We start from the raw sequence: 20172 nt of genomic DNA, 5'->3' as shown, positions 1-20172 counted from the left end.
CCCAGCGCAGTTTAAGTGGTGTCAAGTTGCGTTGTTTCTGTTTTGGAAGAGAAGGCTCAAGACCCTGCGAAAGTATAAATCTCAGGATCCCAGAGGATGGAGCTGCAGCATTTCCAAGTGGCATCAAGCTGCATATACAGAGCAAATGCATTCTTCGTGTGCCTGCAATGTCTCCTCCAGAAGGAAGAGGGAGTGTTGCAAGCTGTCACATTCCCAAAACCATGCGCATGTCTTTCTTCCTTCCGGCATCAGCTTTTTGTTGCTGGATGCATTCCCTGCCTGGAAAAGCCACAAGCCAAAGGGAGAAACTTTACAATTTTGCACTGATTTTCTGTCTCTTTTCCTCTCCAGGTTGCATGACCAGTGGTGCATGGTGGCTTCCACATCTTGCTCATTGATCCATGCTTGTGGGCAAAGGAGGGATGGAGACCCTCCGGAGGGTATTGGTGCATCTCTCCAAAGAGAACAGCTGCCCACAAAGTGCTCGCTTCCAGCAGGTAGGAGCGAAAATTCAGGTGGCAAGGATTTTGCACTAAAAGGCACAACTGAATTGATAAGCAAAAGAGTGAAAGGAAGGGATAGGAAGAGCCCTTTGCAAATACCTGAAGGTGGAAGACTTTCTTTCCTGCTGAAATGGATTCAGGTTGCAAGATAGGAAAGGCCAACTAACATTACGAAGGACTTACTGAGAGTAAGAGCTGGTTGGCAGTAGATGCCAACTATGCTTTTAGTGTATTAGTATATTATTTTAGTATTCTAGCGTTCGGTAGCGGGGTGTTTTGTCATTCGCTCTTTATTGTACGTATTTTATTGTATATGTTCTGATGTACCACACTTTGGTGGAAAGGATATAAATAAACATTATTATACATTGGGAAGGACTTCTTGAAAGTAAGAGCTAGTTCGATCATTTTATCTAAAAGTTCGAACCAAGATTCCCAAGTTCCCTTTTATTTGGGGTCAGACTGGATGCCCTCAAAGGTCTCCATTTGGATGAATCCTTTGCTATCCCAGATTTTCTGTGAAAGAACCCATGCCCCGGAAAACACAGACTTCCAAGCCTTCTCCAAGGATCTTAAACTTAGGCAGACTTATATAGGGAAATGCAGACTAACCTGGGGATTCTGGGAGGTGTAGTCCACAAATACCGTTTCTGAACTCCGACTAGATCGTGGAAAGCTTGTACCATCGCTCTTTCTTTTTTAACCTCTGTGACTTCCAGAGCATTGTTGGCCATTTCTCCGGAGCGCATGAAGATTCCTCGATGGTGAACTATGGCTTGGACCAAAACCGGCTCCTTATTTCTGATCAAGAGTTTCTGGGCTCCAGCAGAGTCCTCCTCAAGGTTGGTCTGGAAATGGAGGCATCCATCCATCCAGATATCGATCAATCCATTCATTCGTCCATCCATTTATCCATCCATCCATCCATCCATCCATCCATCCATTCATATACCTATTGATTGATCCATTCACCCATCCACACATATATCTATTTAAATGCATCATCCATGCAGCCATCTATTTATCCATCCATCCACCTATCACTTGATCCATCCATCCATCCATCCATCCATCCATCCATATACCTATCACTTGATCCATCCATCCATCCTTCCTTCCTTCCATCTATCCATCCATGTATGCATCCACCCATCCATCTTTCCTTCTGTCCACTTTATGGAGAAACGTCCATAGTCTGCATTTCTGAACGTTGTTTTCCTTGCCAAGCAATGGATGCTGGAGAACCTCTATCTTCCCTTCCGGACGCTTGAGAAATCCAAGGTGTTTTCTTTCCCCAAACCCAGAGGCCCTCCTTCTGCCCCATCAAGCTCTTGCGCCAGGACCAAGCCGGCAGCCTCCCCGCAAAGACCCGAGTTCAAGGCGTGGACGTCGGCGTGGCCGTCCTCCTGCAGTCCTCCGGCCGGAGGATCCTCCTGACCCGGCGCTCCAAAGCGTTGAGCCTCTTCCCCAACGTCTGGGTCCCTCCAGGTGAGGAAAGCCCAGAATAGGATGAAGCAGAAAAAGGGGTGCAAAGAAGGCTCCTTGGTGGCTGCTCCCAGATTCTGGGGAGTTTGGGCCTTTGCCTTATCATTTATGTGACAAAGGGTACTTTTAATGTGATTGTTTTAAAGAAAGAAATTAATTCTTAGGATAAGAATCTACGCTTTCCGAAATCCTTGGAGATCTCTCTTTTCCTCTTTCAGGTGGGCATGTTGAACCGAATGAGCAGGTAAGAGAAAAAGTTGGTCTTTCTCCAGCATCCCAGAAGCTGGGTTTCGGATAGTTTGCTTTCTCCCCAGTCCTTCCCAGTCTGAACTGGGAAGAACTGGTGAGAATGCAAATTATCCATCCAGAATGCAAATCATCTAGTCTTCATGGGAGCTCAGAGAACCGGCAGACTGAGATCATGCTCCCAAAACAATTGGGAGTAAATACAATAATGTATTAAACATACCTTCCATACAGAGGAACCGTGTCGCTTTCTGAATCTTGTTGGACTGCAGCTCCCAGCAGCCCTAAATGGGCAAAGCCAATGGTGAAGGATTCTGGGAACTGCAGTCCAAGAACATCTGGAGGGCACACATTTCCCACCATTTATATATTCTAAAACATATATATTCTAAAATGGAGGGTGGAAGGGGGATGATAGGTTTGCCCCCCGTTCTCCTTGCCTTGCCCAACTGTCTGGGGGCTCAAAGAAAGAAGACTCCCTGCCAATGCTCAGAGGCACTCTGTCTGTGCCAAATCTCCAGTTTTTAGAGATTTGGGTCTTTTTAAACACAGGTTTTAGGGTTCACCTGTACTGCCCAACCTAGATGCATTGTGGGAGCGTCCGGATTCTTCTCCAAACTTTTCTTTCCTTCGTTTTTTGCAGTTGCTAGACGCAGGGCTGAGGGAGCTGCAAGAGGAGACAGGGCTGCGGCTGAGCAACGGAGAGATCGCCTGGCAAACGCTGGGCCTTTGGGAGGTGAGACGGCCACGATCCCAGAGATGCCACCCAACATTAGAGGTGGGCAGGGGCAACATCTAGATGGCATTTAACCTCCACCGCCCCAATTGACCCAGCCTTCTCTTCCTCCGCTTTGCAGTCCGTCTACCCCCCTTTGCTGAGCCGTGGGCTGCCAACTCACCACCACGTCGTGGTCTACATGCTCCTGCGTTCACCCAAGAGCCACCAGCAACTAGAGGTGAGGCTTTGGCCAAGCACCACCTGGAATATTGGGTCCAGTTCTGGGCAAAACAATTCAAAAAGGACACTGAAAAACTGGAGCCATGTGTGCAGAGGAGGGAGACTAAAATGGTGAAGGGTCTGGAAACCATGAAGCCCTATGAGGAAAGGGAACTGGGCATGTTTAGCCTAGAGAAGAGAAGGTTAAGAGGTGATATAATGAAAGGATGTCACATTGAGGATGGAGCAAGCTTGTTTTCTGCTGCTCCAGAGAATGGGACACAATAGAGCAATGGATGCAAGCTCCAGGAAGAGAGATTCCAGCTCAATGTTAGGAGGAACTTTCTGACGGTAAGAGCTGTTGGACAGTGAAAGATGCTGCCTTTGACTCTCCTTCTTTGGAGGTCTTTAAACAGAGGCTGGATGACCATCTGTCAATGGGGATGCTTTGATTGAGAGTTCCTGCATGGCAGAATAAAGGGGTTGGACTGGATCAGGGCCCTTCTTGGGGCCTCTTCCAACTCTACGATTCTATGATTCTAACCAAGGCTGCAGTGGGTTGAAAAACCCAGGCCACTTAACAGCCCACTGGATAGTATTGGACTGCAACTCTCAGCATCCTTAGGGATCCTTAAGGACCCAAAAGCAGGGATAATCTCTCATATCCCTTTTCAGACAAGATTTAATCCCAATGAGGCTGAAGTGAGCGCTTGCGCATGGCTAGACCCCAAAGTCCTGGCCGCCATTGCTGCCACAGAGGATGGCATTGGCACCGGGCAGAGGAAGGTGGCAGAAGACATCCCACCGATGGTCAGGTATGTATATATAACAAGTTCAGAAAATGGTGGGACCAAGGCAAAACCTGCATCTAGCCGCACGGTCCAGTCTCCACTTCTACATTCACTTGACATTTATTCCCATTCCAAGTTTCTAGGCCTCACAGGGCAATACAAGGAGACAAGTTAAATGCACAAATCCAGATTGCTTCTTATCATGCCTTTAAGCCAGTGGTTCCCAAATTTTGGCCCTTTAGATATTTTGGACTTCAACTCCCGGAAGCTCCAGCCTTCTTGACCAACAGTCAGGAATTCTGGGAGCTGAAGTCCCAAACATCTGGAGGACCAACGTTTGGGAACCACCTCAGTTCAAGCCATACGTAGGTAACATAAGTTCCATCTCAATGTAACACAGAACATTTAAGACTTTGCTGTTAGTAGTGCAATGGGACTTGAGTATCCATGGATTTTGGCATACATGATATATACCTTTGATACATTGGTGAGGATGTTGCACCTTGGGGCCAATCCAGCCCTCTTTTGCATGCAATCTTTCCAAGAGACCATCATAATCTCTGGTGGCTTCCTAAATTTTGTATGTCTTCCTACCGCCATTAGAGTAAGTGAAATCCCTAAAGCTTAGCAAGTGGCCGAGCTTTAGGCTAAAATGTGGTGGTTTTGGCCCCTTTTACCTGTGGCATCGACCCGTCTAGGAAGGCAAAGGAATCCCATGGGGACCCTCATGATAACTTACCCATAGCCACCATGCTCCGTCAGTCCTGTCTTCAATACCAATCCAACATCTCCTCTTCTTCTCTGGGCAGCATCACTGAATTCCAGAACGGCTGTGCCAAAACGGTCCCAATTCCCACTGCAACATTCCTCAACACTGCGCCGGCCCAAGGGAGAGATGTAGAGCGGGTCAGCACCGGGACCAAGTTCGCCCTCCGGATGTGGCTGGAGGCTTTGGGAGGCGCAAGCTGAACTGGCCGCGAGGATGGTCAGCAAACGCTTGGACCGCAGCCTGCGGAATATGGGGAACATCAGCAACCAGCTCCGACTTTATTCGGCAGGGAATTTCGGCCCTTTCCTTGGCTACCCAAGTTTACTCTTCCCTTTTGCGGTGGATTTATGGCACTGTTTTTGAAGGATGAATTCCATCTTTCCCGTTCAAGGATTAACACAACAGGATTCATTTTATTCCCAATCCTTCCTTGGTTTGTTTTAAAAAAGGACCTGTGCAGTATTGCTGCAAAAAGATATCAAGAGGCCTTGTTAAAAGGACTGGTTTTTGGCTCTAATACAAGATGTTATTTGCAACATCTGGCTCTTGATGTGTTTTTGTTGTCATTTCCAACTTATGGCAGTTGTTTTTCTTGGCAAATTTCATCGGAGAGGGTTTGCCACTGCCATCCTCTGAGGCTGAGAGAGTGTGCCTTGCCCAAAGTCACCCTGTAAAAGGTGATAGAGAATTCCAGCAAAATTCATCCAAAAATGAGTTTCGGGGGGTCGTTTTGTGTGGGGCGTTTAGGAAATGGGGCTCAAAGGAGATCCCAAGGGATACCAAATTCCCACCCCAAAGTGATGGGTTCAAAGGACGCCCAAAGGCCAACCCCGGTAGCTTCTCGTGCTCCCCATCCTCCAGGAATGATGGCCCTCTTTGCAGAACTGCAAACCCATTGACCGTTAGCAAGAAAAGGGTCCAGGGAATGAGACGAAGAGAGACGCAGCCCTGGAAAGAGTAGCCACAAACCATGCCACCTCCGCTCTTGTGCAACTTTTTGTTTCAAATTTTATTTTCTCTAAAAACGTACTTTGCATATACACAACGTCCGAGCGGACGGGACAAAGCGCCGGACAGACGGAATAAATAAAGGCAAAGGAAGGGCGCTCGGCTGAGTCGGGCGGTCGCTTTCGGTTCTGGGGAAGGGGCACAGAGAATGAGTTTTAAAACACGGTCTTGTATTGTGGAATGTGGGGTTCTGTTTAAAATGGTTTCACAAGCTGCAGCCCAGAGAATTCAAAACCAAAAGGCAGAATTCACTGCTCACCACAAAACAAAGCTGGGTATGGGAAACTTATTTTTAAGGGTATCTGTCACTTGCAATTTCTTCGCCAGGCCACTTGTTTTGGATCCCTCCTTCCCGAATGAGGAAGGAGGGATGAAACGGAGAGTAAAAACAGACAATGCATGAAATGGATAAGGAAAAATAAAATCAAGAGGAAAAAAAGGACAATGCATGACAACGGATGGGGAAAAAACCTCTAAGGAAATGAGAGGGAGAAACCACCCCAAACCAGGAAAGCCCCATTTCCAAGGAATGACTTTGCAAAGCTGTTTTCCCCTCTCTGAAAGCAAAGCACAAAACACAACTGGACACACATCTTACACACTGTCCATTTCCCGCATTTCCAAAGCACCTAGAACGCTTTGGCTATGGAAAAGAGGGCAAAGGCATGCACTTTTAGAAGCGGAGGGTGGAAGTAACTGCTCCTTCCTCCAATACCCTACAAACCCCCGTCTTCTTGAGCACTTGTCATGCTGGCTGGGAATGCTGGGCATTGAAGTCTCACTGAATTTAACTCCTGGCCAGTTAAACTGAATATTTGGATTCATCTGCCACCATTAAATGGCCCAGATTTCACCGTTCCAATTTGATATTTTGCACACTGGAGATTGCTGGCAGAAATCCATTTGTGGTGCTGAAAAGAAACAAAGAATGGAGGAAAACTGGCACCACCGTTCACCCAGTAAACGTTCTCATTAAAATAAGATATTTGATCAGTTGATCATAATAAATCTACATTAAAACAAGGTGTAAAATCCGGGGGGAAACAGTGTTAACAGCCCCGTGTCAAAATGCATCTCACCATGACTTCTTGCTCTGGGTCTGGCTCCTTCCACTGTGGCCTGAATTCAAAACCTTCCAAGTTAAACATTACCTTTAAAATTAAAGCCGAGGTTAAAGTTAAACCCTTGAAGTCCACGTTAAAAACCCCGGGGAACCTTCTATGGCAGAGAAGAGATTTAATTCCCCGCTTGATACCAGGAGATACTTTGCCAGGTTTGGCTTCTCCCTCCCTTTTTTCCCATATCAATGGGGTGCAAAAGTGCTCAACTTGGGCTGCCCAAAAAATCCACCCTGCAGCTTGGCAAACATGCGACGGGACACAGGTTACAACAACGACAACAAAAGCTGAAGAGGCCGCCGCTGCAAACCAAAAACACACGCGCACACAAAAAGTATACACTTAAATACATAAATAAGTTGTGCAATGGGCGATGCGCTCCCCCCGTCCGTCCTCTCCCCCCAAATCCACTTCGACAAACGTCCGGGGAGGAAGCGCAACCTTCATTTAGTCCTCAAAGCAGAAAGGAAAAACAACAACAACAACGCAAAAACCAAAAAGATCTTTGGAGTTGCTTATGTACAAAAACTGAAAATATAGATTATTATTATATAATATAATATATATATATTTATATATATCTTTCGTTCTCTGTACAAGATAGGAAATACTTTAAGAGGGAAGCAAGGTGGTGGAAATCCTACACCTACACATTTCTTCCTTTAAAAAAAGCACATTGTTGGGAAAGACTGGGCAGAGTCACCGAATGCAACCACAGGAGAAAAACCCACTCCAGATGCAATCATGGGGTTCGGAGGGTGATATGGAGAAGGTTTCCTGCCTTGGTTGCATTAGTACTAAACCACAAGGGAAGGCGGCACAACTCAGAGAGAGAGAAAATACTGGTGCTGGGTGCCATAAACATCCCAGGGAGGGTCTATCAAGGGAGTGCCCTCCATGGAAGAGCAGGTTTTATGGAGATAACAGCTCACGTGTCACGGTCCGCACACTGTGAACACATGAATTTTACACTCTCCGGTAATACTCAAATGAACGGACCCAGCAACCTGCGATGGAGGCAACCCTGGAGTCCATGCAAGCTCCCAATACGTTCCGGCAGCCCAAGTGTTTTCTTCCCTTTGACCCTGGCTTCGGCTCCATCTTCATCGCATGTCTGAAGGTGGCTCTCCTCCTCCCTCAAATCTTTTCTCCACATCAGGGCTTTCTTTTCTAGCGCTCAAGTACCAGAGAAGTTAGCGGAGGACTTGCTTAAAAACCATTCATAAAGGCAAAAATACTGCGTCTAACCTGGCCTTCGCGGAGGAGATCCTTCAAACCCAGGGCCTGGAGCTGCTCACTGTGGAAGCAGGAGAAAGAGAAGATGATGGGAAGAAAGAGGCAAGGACTCCATTTCTCCCCAAACCCCATAAAAAGGGCAAAATATTTCTTCCCCAAGAGCCTGCTTCTTAGTGGATGGAGGGAATGCACCCACCGCTCGTCTCACAACGTTATTCCACTGGTCCAAGTTTTATATTTCCACATCTGGCTTCTGTTTCTCTTTTTCTCTAAAGCCAGCATCCCCCTCTTTGGGCTTGTTGCTCTCAGCCACAGTTTAGTTTTTCTCATGAGCCGATACAAAACAGGGCAATCGTCCATGTCCCGGCACGGCCATGCTTTGCAAAGCCGTTATAGGGTCCTTGCGATGCACATGTGAGCCACCATTATCATCTAGGTGCCTTCAACATTAAAGCACAATGGGACATGTAAGGGCTAAAGGAGAAAAGGGTCCCTGCGATGGCTCCTTGCTTTCCAACAGCCATGGATCACAGTCTCCCACACAACCGGCTGCCCCTCCAAACAACGCGGGTGTCATCACACCAAGATAATAAAATAGATCCAGTCAATACTTTGCAGAGTTGGAAACTCTGGTTGGCAGATTTGTACGCACCTTTCCACTCAGATCTTCGTCGGACACGATTCTCTCCCCATCATAGGGTTTGGTGAAACCTAAAAACAAACACTTGTCTTACACTGGACTGAACTGGTCCAAGATAGCCTTCTGCTTGGGGCCATGCTGTCTTGTAAATGCCGTGGGGTGAAGACAAGTGGATTAAATATATATACATACATATATATAGATAGATGTATCAAGGTGCTGACTCCACTCCGTGCTAAAAGGTCACGTTGTAATCCTGTTGAATCTTACTCATGATCTTGATAACCAAGGGAAACAAGAGGATTCATGATCTTGGATGAATTATACAGATGAGCACAGAAGTGGCTCTTTCTGTCGAGAAACCAGAGGGATGATACTCAACCTCCGACACCAAAATTTGGTTTCAACAGTCCTTGGGGTTTGTTTGCTTTTAATTCCACTTGACGCTGCCCCAGGCTTACAAGCATCTCCCTGCCACTGAATACCAAGACAAAACTTTGGCCAATGTGCACGGAATCACAGAACTCCGGATGTGGACCAAAGGTTTTTGCTCCATTCGCCTCCTTCCAAGCTGCCAATGCAGGGAACTTGCTGGTAAATAAAAAGCTGAAATTTGCTCTTTTTTTGAGGGGGAGATCTTCTCAACTTGCAAGGGTCGGATGTGTCCCCTCGCCCCTCTCCGAATGCTCCAAGAGTCTTGCATCAGCAACCCCACAGGTTTAGTCTAGAGAGATGATATCCGGCCGGCAACCAGGCAAGACGGGGCTGCCCCCGACAGTGCCGCTGTGGCCATGGCCCTCCCGCAGCGTCGTCGTCGTCGGGGAGGAGGAGACCACGTTGCTGATGCGGCCGCTGGTCGGGGAGCCGACGGTGCTGTGGGAGCCCACCACCACGGGCGCCAGAGGGTTCATGAAGTGCGGGGAGGTGCCACGGTACTGGAAGAAGTGGCTCAGGCCGTCCTGGTCATCCAGGGAAGTGATCACAGAAGGGCTGTAATGTGGCTGGAGAAAAAGGAGGCCGTGAGCAAAAACGTCCTTCCCCATAAGGCAAAACACACATGCAACTGACATGTCATTTGACGGGGGGCGTCACATGCGTGCCAAATGTGTTTTTAAGTGTTTAAATCAGGGGTGGACAATCATATGGGCTAGACACCCCCAGAGTAGCTTATATGTAAAATACAATAGGTAATTCCAGAGCCTTTTCTGCTGTGAGTTATGGAACGCCCTCCCCTTAAGAGGTCAAATAGGACGTACCTGGTTTTCACTTTGAAGGAAAGGAAACAAATCCAGACCTGGAAAAATGAGAAGGGGGAAAATGACTTTAATAGTAATAATGAACATACCAGAGGAACTGAAAGATGAAATGGGTACATGAGAGCATGTGGAAGGGAGAAACCTGTAACCCAGAGGTGGGCAATGGTGCAAGGCTAGGAGGCTGCATTAACCCCTCAAGGGACTTAGAATCATAGAGTTGGAAGAGACCACAAGGGCCATCCAGTCCAACCCCATTCTGCCATGCAGGAAATCACAATCAAAGCATCCCTGACAGATGGCCATCCAGCCTCTACTTAAAGACCTCCAAGGAAGGAGACTCCAATACACTCCGAGGGAGTTTGTTCCACTGTCGAACAGCCCTTACTGTCATGCCTCAGGCCAAACTCTTGGTGCGCAACTGCTCCCATGGGGTTTAAAACAAATCACATTTGTGGCCACCCAATGACTTCTAGGGGACATGGGAATTGTAGTCCCAAGGTTCCCCAACCCGTGTTTTAGAGGCAAAATCCAAGTTTTTAGCTCCTCCAGCAATGCAGAACAACAGCAAAGATTTTGGTAAGTGTGGGTCCTGAGCCAACCAAATTACCTTGAATGTCTGAGGGGACCTGGTACGAAGGATGGTAGTCGGGGATCGGGAGGCTGGAGAGGTAGTCGCTGCCCACGGCTGCCATCGGGGGGCTCCGGAGCACCGAGGAAGGCTGGTGGTCAGCACTAAGGGCCCTGAAAGGAGAAAACAAGGTAAGCCCCCAAATCTCTCTTTTTTCCTTTTCTGTCCAACGAAAGGCCGAAGTGGCACTGGGCCACTTTGTGGTTGCCCTACTGCTAGGGTGAAGGACGGCAGCCCCCTTACCCCTTGGGTCCTGTAGCCGATGGGATGGCTGCGGTGGTGACGGGGCAATGCTTCTTGGCAGGGGGCTCTTCCTCATCCGAAGAGCTGTCCAGTGTCAGGTCAATAACCTCCACTTTCTTCTTGCTCTCACCCAGCGGCTTCCCATCTGAACCCACCGTATACAGGGAAGCTGCAAAGACAGTGAAAGAAGAAAAGTAGAGACATATAGACAAAGCAGTCAAGGAAGACTGAGTCATCCCAGGAGATGGCAACCACTGTCATCTCTGCAGGATGGCCCACCGCTGCTTGTCCTTGCCACCGCTTCTGCTTGTGCTGGAGAGTTTTGGACAAGGGACCTAGTCTCAAAAGGTACTCCTACCTTCCAGCCCGTTGTAGGCAGATGGCTGGCAAACCTCCTGGTTCTCCTTCTTGGGTTTCATGGGGCACCAAGAGCCATCCTCCATGAACTGGATCTCATCACAGTCCGTGACGGAGTTGAGGATTTCCATAAACAACCTGGAGATTTGGAGAACGGGTGTTGGGAGTGGGAGCAGAGAGAGAAATAAAACACACAGGAGGGATTAAAAACAGAGACATTGGTCCAAGAACACTCGCTGGTTTTGGTGGTGATACAAGATTTGAAACTCCCTTCATTTCTGTGCCCTGCAAAGAATTCTGAGGTTCAAGCTCAACTCACAAGGAAGCCCAGCCCCACAAATGGGTGGCTAGCCAGAGCTTGGAAAAGTTACTTGGTTCGACAACAACTCCCAGAATCTAGAAACACAAGAGCCACTTGGGAAGCTGTAGTTGAAAGAGCTGCCAGAATGAATATTAACAAAATAATAATTACAGACAATTTCAATAACTGAAGTGGGAGATGAAGACATTGAAATAGTCAAAGTTTCCTACAGCTTAGTTCAGTCATTAGAATAATAGAATCAAAGAGTTGGAAGAGACTGCAAAGGCCATCCAGTCAACCCCATTCTGCCATGCAGGAAATCTCAGTCAAAGCACCCCCATTGACAGATGGCCATCCAGCCTCTGCTTAAAGACCTCTAAGGAAGGAGACTCCATTACACTCCAAGGAAGGAGTGGGTTCCACTGTCAAACAGCCCTTACTGTCAGGAAGTTCCTCCTAATGTTGAGCTGGAATCTCTTTTCCTGGAGCTTGCATCCATTGCTCCATTGGGTCCTAGTCTCTGGAGCAGCAGAAAACAAACTTGCTCCCTCCTCAATATGACAAAATCAGAGCCAGCATGGCACAGTGAATACAAAGGGCCCACCGCACCAGAAAAAGTGAAGTGAGGCACTGCCTCCACACCTTCTCCCGCATTACCCATCAATGATGAGGGCCTCGTAGGGAGCCTTCTTGTCACAGACCGGACAGGTCCACGTTGGCTTCTTCTCGTTCATCTGCAGGTAAAGCGCCGCATCGAAGCACTGGAGGTGGGTGCAGGTGAAAGCGCGGCAAGGGACAATCAACCTCATCTTGCCCAACTTGAAACAGAAGAAGAGAAACAAGAAGAGAAGGAACGAACCAGGCAGGCAAGAGTTAGGCGCCGTTTAGTTATGGGGTTATGTGCCATCTAGCTCCCCATAGAAAATGACCAATGGGTTCTTGACCAGTGGTACCAAAGGGACACAGAAAGTCATCTAGGGCTCCATCTACACTGCAGAATTAATGCACTTTGACACTGGATGGTCCTTGGGTTCTATGAATTTGTACACAGATTGTCAACAATAGATTCTGAACACTTATTTGGGAGCCCATGTTGGGCAAGCACCTCCTCCTAAATGGTATCTTTTTATACAGAAGGATATCTATACCTTAAGACCAAGTGTATAACTGTTGTTTGCAACTGCACGCAATTGATACATGGGTTTTTAAAACAGGCTGGTACTTCGTGTTACGAAAGAGATATGAAAGGGGCAACCCAAAGTCTGCGGATTTACCGGACACATGAGAGAAACCCGTAAACTGGTCGTGGCGATCTCGCTGTCTGGATCAGCGGTCAGTTTTTCTTTGACTGAAGAGAGAGAAGGACATGTGTTAAATGTTACCAGCAACATTCACTGTGTTTTATGCGTAGTAACAGGCAGAGCATAGAGTTGCATGCCAGATGGTCTCAGGTTGAATTCTGCACAAACCCCGCACACCACAGGTTTTCCCACATTTATCTGTGTGGACTTTTCGTTTAACATGGTAGCATTTCCACTTCTTCAAGGTGAGACAAACTACTGCTTATCACCATCCAAACCCCACCACCACCACCATGTACAGTCATCTCCAGGGCATCCCACACTACTCTGAAGTAGGAACGATATGGGCAAAATCTGGGCACCTTGCTTTGCATGAATAGATGCCCTTTCCATTGGTATTTAAACCCCACTCTTCAGCCACAAATGCTCTCTGACAGGCTTTCAATCTAAGTAAGATCCAATATGCAAGGACACATATCCTTCTCTATCTCTGTCTGACCAGATACACAGAGATAAAAGGATGCAGAACTCACTCAGGGCACGCGAATGGTCTGGGTTTCGAATGCCTTTGGCCCTCAGCTTCTGGAGCAACGTCACCGACGTCAGCTGTTTCACCAAGTAAACGGACAAGGAGTAGTTCTAGGGAGAGGAAAGCCAGTGTCACTCACACAGAAGGAGAAATACCCCTTCTAGGAAAGGAAATCCCAGGGCAGCCACCAAGAAGCCCATCTCATGCCAAGCCAAACACAATGCAGAGAATACAAGGGCTGGGTGTCCAGATATATACGCACATGTGTGCAGACATATATGTAGCCCAGCCTCACTAGGACAGGACAGGAGGCGGAATAATTCTGCTCAAACAATTAAAAAGAGAGAGACAGAGCAAGACCATAACCAGAGAGGCACCCTCACCCTGCCGAACTCGGAGGACCAGTTCACCACGATCGTATTGGGGACCGTTGCCGAAAGCCGCACCAGAGGGGTGATGTTGATGGGCCGGCTGGGTCGTTTTGGCTCTGCACCGTTTTTGGTGGGAGGAAGATAACCCTGTGGGGATGGAAGAGAACATGAAAGGAGAGGGTGAGGCAAGTCCATGGGTCAAGGCTCAGAACCAAGTTGGCAATCAGCCGGCAACTATACAACTGTGGCTACAAAATGGTTATGAACGTTAGCAAATGCGTGAGGGTCAGGGACCACCACTCCCCACCAAACTGCAACCTCAAATACCTCCTTTTCTAGGCATATCCCTTCCAAAACGGCAACCATCATCTCACATCTGTTCACCCTTTGGACAGGGATAGAGATGAAAAAGGAAGTCAGTGCAGTGCAGTGGTTGCAAATGTTCAACACAGAAACCGCTGCGTGCAAAGCTCTACCACTGAGCGGAAGATTCTCCCTTCTGAACCATTCAACTTTCACCAAGGATTTGGGGGATGACTCACCGGAAGAGGACAGAGTTTCCCATTAATTTTGACGAACAAATTGGGAGGAAAGTAGTCCTCTTGAGGGCAGCTGGTTTCACACAAACAAAACCTGAGGAGGCGGAAAAGAGAAGCCAGAAGGGTATGGAAGGAAAGATCACTATAAGGTGGAAAATCCATACCAGAAGAGGGGATAGGCAACTGTTGAGAGCCAGGGAAGCATTCAGGTGGGATGATTCAACCAAAGATGCTATGGCTGCCCTGAGTCTGTAAGATCTGAGCAGGTGACACAAGGTAACTTGGAGGTCTCTCGTTCATAGGGCTGCCATAAGTGGAAGCTGTCTTGACTGCAAATAACAACCAAGATTTACTCTTCTCTTTTAAAGCACAGAAAAGACATCATTTCTGTTCTGCTTACCTCAACTGTACCTGTACAGTGTAATCACATTTGGCACCAGGTAAGATATCGCTGGGGGAAAAGAAAGAGAAGAATTAGGGAGAATTAGGTTTAAAAGTGTGATCTTGATTTTTCTCAAAGCATTCTCGCTTTACATGGTAAAGATTCCCCCTTACCGAGAAGTGAGGATCTGCTGTACTTGTTGAGGGGTCAGGGCGAAGGTGAAGTGAGCCTCTTCGAACCTTTGGCTGTTCACCGAAGCTGCAAAGGAATGAAGGAGACAGGTATGGCATTAGCCCTCTTGGAATCCTGCAAGCCAATGGGACCAACCAAGGAAGGAGCATATATATGTTCATTTATTTGCTTTACCTGCCCCCTTCCTCCCAATATGGGACTCAAAGTGGCTTATAAAATACGTACAGCGAGCCCTCCATATCCACGGATTCTGTACCCATGGATTCAACCAAAGGGCAGGGGGAGAATGAGTAAGTTCTAGTCCATATATCCAAGCATAGCTTTAGCCCACTGCAAACACAGCCACACATATAGACACACACAGGTCTTTCCTTTTTAAGAAAGAGGAGGTTTCCTAGTGCTAGTACATGTGCTTGGACATGCACAGGTACGGCATGTGCATGTACAAAGACACAAATACACAGGGGCTTTTAAAAAGAGTAAGATCCTAGTCTGCAGGCACTACACAAACATTGGGACTTCCCTTTAAAAAACAGATCAAAGCCACGATCAAGTGTCTAGTCCTCACAGCTTCCAATATATATTCTGGGCATGTGTGGGCACTAGACACAAACCACTGTGTGTAGGTTTCTACTCTTCCTAGCTTTCAAGACATGCTCAGACATGCGTGGGCCCTGACCATTAAAACCTCTACCAACTGAATCGGAGGGTCCTCCCCAGCCCTTGCCAAACAAGAACGGAAACGGCAATGTCAGCGTTTGCGTATGTTTTGTCCTGCCATAATATGATAATGGGAGACGTAGTAGTGATGGTATGTTTTAGGAATGTTTTACAACTGTGCTTTCAGACCCAGGCGCTGAGATAACCTCAAAAAGGAGATAAACTCAAGGTAATTTGTGGGACACAGTCTAGTTGGGGCAACCAAGAGTAAGGGGTGGCATGGGGAAGCAAATAGAAATGAATTATGTGGTTGTCAAGTTCGCTGGTCAGTTCTGACAACGAAAAGTCAGCGGACTGGATCGATAGTTTTCCTGATGAAGGTTTCTGAGTTTTTAGTACCAAAACGGTGCTTCTAAACTTTGGCATCCTGCTGGGTTTGAGAGTCATCAGGCGGCATAAAAGACAAACCCCTGCCTTCTCCGGCAGCTTCATGCCCCTAATTCCCATGCCATGGCAGGGTGAGAAACAGGCCTCTCCTTTCCCTGACCAAGAATGCAAAGAATGTGGGGCCCAGTTGTGAAAGAAAGGCTTCCCTGCCATCCAGACTCCGCAGGTGTCTTTCCAACAGAATAAACCACGGCTTTGGGAAGCAACTGTGGTGCCCCAGTTAAAAGTACAAGCCCCAATCCTGTATGGCTGGACAGTGAAGAAAGCAGATAGGAAGAGAACCTTCTCATTAGAAATGAGGAGGACAGGATAGTAAGAGAACTTACCCAAAGTGGTGGGTTTGATGAGCTCGTCGTAGACGTCGTAAAAGGGCAAGCGCCTCATCTTCACGTCTGGATGGACCGGGTGGATCGGCGGAGACAAGTGCGGGACGTCCGTCTCATGTTTGGGTCCCAACATGGGCACCGGGGGTAGCATGCCAGTCGGCACAGCTGAGCCCACCGAGCCGCCGTCGTAAGGCAGGTGGCACATGGCGCCTTGGGTGAGCGCTGTGGCCGACGGCAACTGCCCCCCTGCCTGCAAGTGGAGCATGGATAAGTCCGAAGGGGTGAGGATCTTGCGGGGGAAGCGGCGCCGGTAGAGCTCCTTGATCTTCATCTGGACGGCCGGGCTGCAGCCGGACTTCAGCAGCTGCAGGGCTTTGGTGAGGAGCTCATGCTTGCGTCCGCTCTTGTTCCGGCCGGCGAAACCCAGGAGCACCTGGAGCTCAGAGACTCGAAAGCTCATAACCATGTGCTACAAGCAGGAAAGAAAGGCAAAGGCAGGGTTAGAAGCGAAGTTGGAAGGGACCACAAGGGAACCCCTTCAGTTCAGAAACCCAGGCTTCAGTAGTAAAACTCAGAAAACCTTTATTCAGCAACTGGAGATGTTCAGCAGATACGGTTGTTGTCAGAACTAAGCACACACTAATTAAAGCACACACAATGTCGCATCTTTGGCATTCATTCATCTTCTCATTCATTACAAAAGCAAAGTATTCTTTTCCCTTCCTGTTCCCATGAAGCCACCGCTTCTCTTCTCCTCCTTCTGCCCAAGTTCCCAGGAAGGTGGCCTTGGGTACTCTCCAATCCAGTTCACTCCCTTCCTTTCGTTGGCTAACCACAAAGGAATGTGATCAACAATCTCTGGCAACAAACGCCGCACTCTATGTCCCATCATTTCCCTGCAGCACTGTCTAACACATCAACCCCGGAAAACATCAGATAAATACAGCTATACCCTTCTAGGGCTGCATCTACTGAAACAACCCAAATTTAGCATCACTTTATCTGCCATGGCAGTGGATCCCTAGTTCGACTGCAACTCCCATCATCCCCAGAAGGAAGGGCTTAATGCTACAGGTTCCCACTTGACTCCTTCCGCTCCTCCTTGTTTAAAAACATCTCAGATTCTTGGCAATCCTCGAAGTCGAGTTCTGCGGTAAAACCAAATATGTGCGCACACACACACACATATATCTACATTGCAAACAACTCTGCATTTACTCAACCTCTACTATTGATTCACATTTTTAGCTCCTCTCTCAGCCGCCAGGAAGGGGTTCCTTTCTTGTATTTCGGCTGCTGAATACACAAACTGTCTCCCTTCCTACAGAACCCTGGAAGGAAAGGCCATCAAATAATAATAATGATAATAATTAAACGATAACACACTCCTCCCTCCGTCTTTCGGGGGATAGAGAGACCCTCCTCTCTCCTTCCCTTTCAAAATGGAAACCAAATCTTCCTTGCCTTGAGCAAACGAAAAACTGGAGCAAATAAATAAAAGCACAGGAAGGGGAGAAGAAGGGAGGAAAAGAAGAAGGAAGGAAGGAAGGAAGGAAGGAGGGAGGAAGCAAGGAAGAAGGAAGGGAGGGAGGGAGGGAGGGAGGGAGGGAGAGAGGAATCCAGTGGATCCAGGAGGGCGCTCTTTGGATTTCAAAGAGAAGAAGGATCAAAGAAAAGCATCAAGTGGTCAAGATGGTTCAAGGCTTTGGAGAGGGCTGGAAACCAGGCTTCTGAAAAGCACAAAAACACACACTTAATTTCTATTATTATTATTATTATTATTATTAAACTCTATTTCTATAGCGCTGTAAATTTACAGGCAATTAAAATAGATATAAATAAACCTGCCTATGGCGTATGTTCTATAATAATAATAATTAAATACAATACGCGTTTCTGCTTAATTTCTGGCTGCCTTTGTAGCTTTGTTGTGGCACCAGAGCTCTCTGATAGAGAAACTACAACTCCCAGAATTCCACAGCACCGGAATCAAATTAAAAGTGGCGTCAAACTGGATTGTTTTTCCAGGAGTTAGACCACTAAAAAGGCGTGTTTTTGCCAAAGTGTAATTAATCTGCCCATAATGACATTAGGGAGAATGTAAAAGGGCCGTTTGGGGCTTAATTGGTTTTAGGCCACTCGTTTGCATGGTTTCACGCTGCGTTTGTTGGCTTTGAAGGGTCTCCTTTTTAAACTTGCTTAAATCGCTTATTAAGTTCTCGGTCGGTTCGGATCGTTCTTAGCCTTTTGAATGGTGTCAAACTGGTTTTAATGGTGTTAAACTGATTCGATCCTTTTGGGAGAAGCGGGCCATAAATAATAATTATAATAATTAATTATAGAAAGCCATGTATGGTATAGATTGCCGGTGGGTTCTCTCTCCTTTTCGGTCCTTTTGGGAGAGGAGGGCTATAAATAAAATTTACTATTATTATTATTATTATTATTAATGGCACCCAATTTTCAGCCCAGACTCGTTATGCCCCCAAATATTTGCCCCAAAGGACCAAAGCCTGCATCCTCGCCCCACATTTTCAGCCCCAGACTCTTCTCTCCTCCATTGGCCCCACATTGGACCCCAAGTCAAACCCTCCATTCACCCCGCATTAAGCCCCCCAAAGGTTCAACCCTGACCCTTGTCTCCTCCATTCACCCCACATTAAACACCCCCAGTTTTCATACCAGGCTCTTCTCTCCTTATTTACCCCACATTCTCACCCCCTCAAATCTTCCATTCACCCCAAAATCTTAAAACCCCAAATCCTCACCCTAGACTCTTACCTCCCCCCCAAATCCTCACCCCAATTGCCCCCATCTCCCCCAGTTTCTGACTCCCAAGACCACCTTCCCCCAACATTGGAGCCCCCCACAATCCTCTTCACCCCACCCCACCCTTGCACCCCAAATTGCCCCTTCACCCCTTGCGCCCCCAAACCCCCCAATATCCCCTCCTCCCTGCCCCCCAAAACCCCAAATCTCCCCAGCAGCCCCCCTTATTTACTTCACCCCAAGACCCCTCTCCCCAAATCTTTCCAGACCCGTATAATAACAATAGGTCCTTCGTGTCCATAGTCCCCCAAAATACCCCAATCGCCCCCATTTGTACCCCTAAATCATCCTCACTGCCCCCCAAAAGCCCCCAATTCTTCCCGCCCCCCAATTCCTCCCCCTTCCCTCCCAGGTCCTTCATTCTCCCCTTTTCAGAACCGGGGGGCTTTTCTCTCTCCATCCCCGCCCCCCCGAGGCTCTAGGCCCCCCCCGAGACCCCTTTCGAGCCCCTTTTTAACGCGCCCCCCCCAAATAAAGCCCACCTTCAGCTCGGCCGCCTCCGCCATTTTGAGGCATCCATTCCTCGCCTCTTCGGCCCAGGGAGCGCCGCGAAACTCCCGACTCGCGAAACAGGCGCAAAGAGAGACGGGCGAGGAGGGCGGGGGCAGAGGCCACGCCCACAGGGAGGAGAGGGCGTGGCCGAGTCAGCGCCATAGAGGACTAGGGGGGTTCAGGGAGCGTCGCCGAAGTCCCGCATTGCGCTCAGACGCACAAGAGGACCTCTATATACTGAGCCCAAGGTCCTATATATATTGCTAGCAGAAGGAAACAGGAGGATGGTTCAAGGGAGGCCAAGCACGTCCTCCTTTCCCAGGGCATGTCCTACATTTCAGCCTCCTGTCCACAAAAGCCAAAGGTGAAAGACCTTGTGTCAACTTCAAATCCCAGGATTCCATAGCACCCAAGTGGTACCCAATTGAGTTCTGTCTACATCGGTCAATGGGGATGCTTTGACAGAGAGTTCCTGCATGGCAGAATGGGGTTGGACTGGATGGCCCTTGCGGTCTCATCCAACTCTATGATTCTAGCTGCATGTTGTGTCATGGTCTGAGTGTTGGGACTGCGACTAATAATAGCG

At 48.0% G+C, this 20172-nt stretch overlaps 2 protein-coding genes across 6 annotated transcripts; one reads left to right on the top strand and one right to left on the bottom strand.

Annotated features, from left to right (window-relative positions):
- Positions 1-255: 255 nt before the first annotated feature.
- On the top strand, positions 256-5837 carry NUDT17 (nudix hydrolase 17). Its single transcript, XM_089482748.1, has 8 exons — positions 256-497; positions 1223-1345; positions 1808-1991; positions 2207-2232; positions 2878-2970; positions 3092-3190; positions 3847-3986; positions 4772-5837. Exons 1-8 carry the CDS (start codon positions 402-404, stop codon positions 4929-4931), a joined length of 921 nt encoding a protein of 306 aa, XP_089338874.1. The 5' UTR covers positions 256-401; the 3' UTR covers positions 4932-5837.
- Positions 5723-19653, bottom strand: PIAS3 (protein inhibitor of activated STAT 3). 5 transcript variants are annotated; one of them, XR_016272099.1, is made up of 16 exons: positions 19577-19653; positions 16266-16734; positions 14814-14898; positions 14659-14709; positions 14262-14352; positions 13732-13866; positions 13353-13458; positions 12793-12866; positions 12176-12336; positions 11219-11355; positions 10861-11029; positions 10597-10730; positions 9990-10027; positions 8290-9734; positions 8106-8154; positions 5723-6650 (listed from the first exon to the last, which is right to left on the bottom strand). XR_016272099.1 is itself a non-coding variant. In XM_089482745.1 (14 exons), exons 1-14 carry the CDS (start codon positions 19598-19600, stop codon positions 9453-9455), a joined length of 1956 nt encoding a protein of 651 aa, XP_089338871.1. In that variant the 5' UTR covers positions 19601-19653; the 3' UTR covers positions 5723-9452. The 5 variants fall into 5 exon arrangements, 1 of the variants encoding a protein (XP_089338871.1); XR_016272098.1 differs by having other exon boundaries at positions 8106-9734; XR_016272097.1 differs by having other exon boundaries at positions 5723-8154.
- Between the last annotated feature and the right edge of the window lie 519 nt (positions 19654-20172).

Source organism: Sceloporus occidentalis, unplaced genomic scaffold (genome assembly GCF_023333645.1).
Source record: "Sceloporus occidentalis isolate IW3139 unplaced genomic scaffold, rSceOcc1.0.p SCAF_20, whole genome shotgun sequence".
Taxonomy (NCBI): domain Eukaryota; kingdom Metazoa; phylum Chordata; class Lepidosauria; order Squamata; family Phrynosomatidae; genus Sceloporus; species Sceloporus occidentalis.
The sequence above is the reverse complement of the archived record's forward strand: the minus strand, read 5'-3'. Positions and strand labels throughout refer to the sequence as shown.